The sequence below is a fragment of the Sphaeroforma arctica genome (genome assembly GCF_001186125.1).
Source record: "Sphaeroforma arctica JP610 unplaced genomic scaffold supercont1.1104, whole genome shotgun sequence".
Taxonomy (NCBI): domain Eukaryota; class Ichthyosporea; order Ichthyophonida; genus Sphaeroforma; species Sphaeroforma arctica.
Window position 1 is genome coordinate 16,646 of NW_014039454.1, and position 1,813 is coordinate 18,458.

The window sequence follows — 1,813 nt, forward strand, 5'->3', positions numbered from 1 at the left end:
TACAAACATACATATACATTAACATTAACATATACATTAACATATATACATATAAACACACACGCACACATATATTTATATATATATATATGTATATATATATGTATATATATATGAATATATAAGTATATGTGTATATGTGCGTGAGTGCGTATGTGTGAGGCAGGCATGTAATGGATACAAAGATAACGCTGAGGCACACACATGTATACATGTCCATACAACCGTTGCTCGCGCACATAGACACATGCGCTCATGTACCTCAACCAGGCACATAAATGTCTTCCCTACAAAATCGCATCCACATTACTGTATACTAAATATTAAACACCTCCAATTCTCATAAAACCAAATACCAAATACCAAATACCTACCATTCTCATACAACACATTGCCATTGGCCGCGCCCATGTTAGTAGCCTCTTCAGCGGTACCCTCTGCTGTCACCTTCTGCATACAGACCCCCCCACTACGCCCACACTCCATGCTATCATCATCACTATCCACACGCTCGCATACATTGATGTAGTATTTCACACTACTCTCCGCATCCTCGACCTAGCAGTGGTGGGGTTGGTTAGAGAGATTGAGTTGTGTGTGCATGGTAGAAGCAGTAGGTGTAGAGGTGAGATTTGTGTATAGTAGTGGTGGGGTTGGTTAGAGAGATTGAGTTGTGTGTGCATGGTAGAAGTAGTACGTGTAGAGGTGAGATGTGTGTATAGTAGTGGTAGGGTTGGTTAGAGAGATTGAGTTGTGTGTGCATGGTAGAAGTAGTACGTGTAGTGGTGAGATGTGTGTATAGTAGTGGTAGGGTTGGTTAGAGAGATTGAGTTGTGTGTGCATGGTAGAAGTAGTACGTGTAGAGGTGAGATGTGTGTATAGTAGTGGTAGGGTTGGTTAGAGGGATTGAGTTGTGTATGCATGGTAGAAGTAGTACGTGTAGAGGTGAGATGTGTGTATAGTAGTGGTAGGGTTGGTTAGAGAGATTGAGTTGTGTGCATGGTAGAAGCAGTAGGTGTAGAGGTGAGATGTGTGTATAGTAGTGGTAGGGTTGGTTAGAGAAATTGGGTTGTGAGTACATGGTAGAAGCAGTGCGTGTATCGGTGAGGTGTGTGACTGCATGCGTGAGCATAGGTTGATTTATTGGATATATTTGGCACCGAACTGTACTTGTATCTAAAATAAATAAATACAATCTTGATTTTGTCGAAACACTCTCATAAAAACAGTATGGTGCAAGTTGTACGTATGAATGTATGCACAGGTGCAAGTGGTTATGTATGAAAGGGTGTAAGATGTGACTGTAGAGATGAGGAGTGTATATGTGGACAAGTGCAAGTGGTTATGTATGAAAGGGTATAAGATGTGATTGTAGAGATGAGGAGTGTATATGTGGACAAGTGCAAGTGGTTATGTATGAAAGGGTATAAGATGTGATTGTAGAGATGAGGAGTGTATATGTGGACAACTGCAAGTGGTTATGTATGAAAGGGTTTAAGATGTGAGTGTAGAGATTAGGAGTTTTATATATAGATAGGAATGCATGAAAGTGTATAAGATGTACGTTGTGCGCCGAGATCCTGCTTCTAGTAGTGACACACATCCTCTCACACTGCAGAGTAGTAGCATTCCATGGCCTTGACCGATAGCACTGGCAATTAGGAATAAGTGCTGAATGGAAGTAACATGCATGTATGGATATATTCATCAAATGAAGCAATGTTATACGTGGAAATATAGGCAAATACAACACATCTACACACCTGTAAACACACATACACATACACGCACACACACACATATATATATACAT

At 40.4% G+C, this 1,813-nt stretch overlaps 1 protein-coding gene across 2 annotated transcripts in view; it reads right to left on the minus strand.

Moving 5' to 3' along the window:
* The window catches only part of SARC_09995, a gene marked incomplete at both ends in the record, with an annotated part of 6,302 nt that extends 5,743 nt beyond the window's left edge, over window positions 1-559 (minus strand). For both annotated transcript variants that reach the window (XM_014295972.1, XM_014295973.1), the window contains one exon: window positions 375-559. In XM_014295972.1, the coding sequence (XP_014151447.1) occupies window positions 375-559 (185 nt within the window). The remainder of the gene's footprint in view (window positions 1-374) is intronic.
* Between the last annotated feature and the right edge of the window lie 1,254 nt (window positions 560-1,813).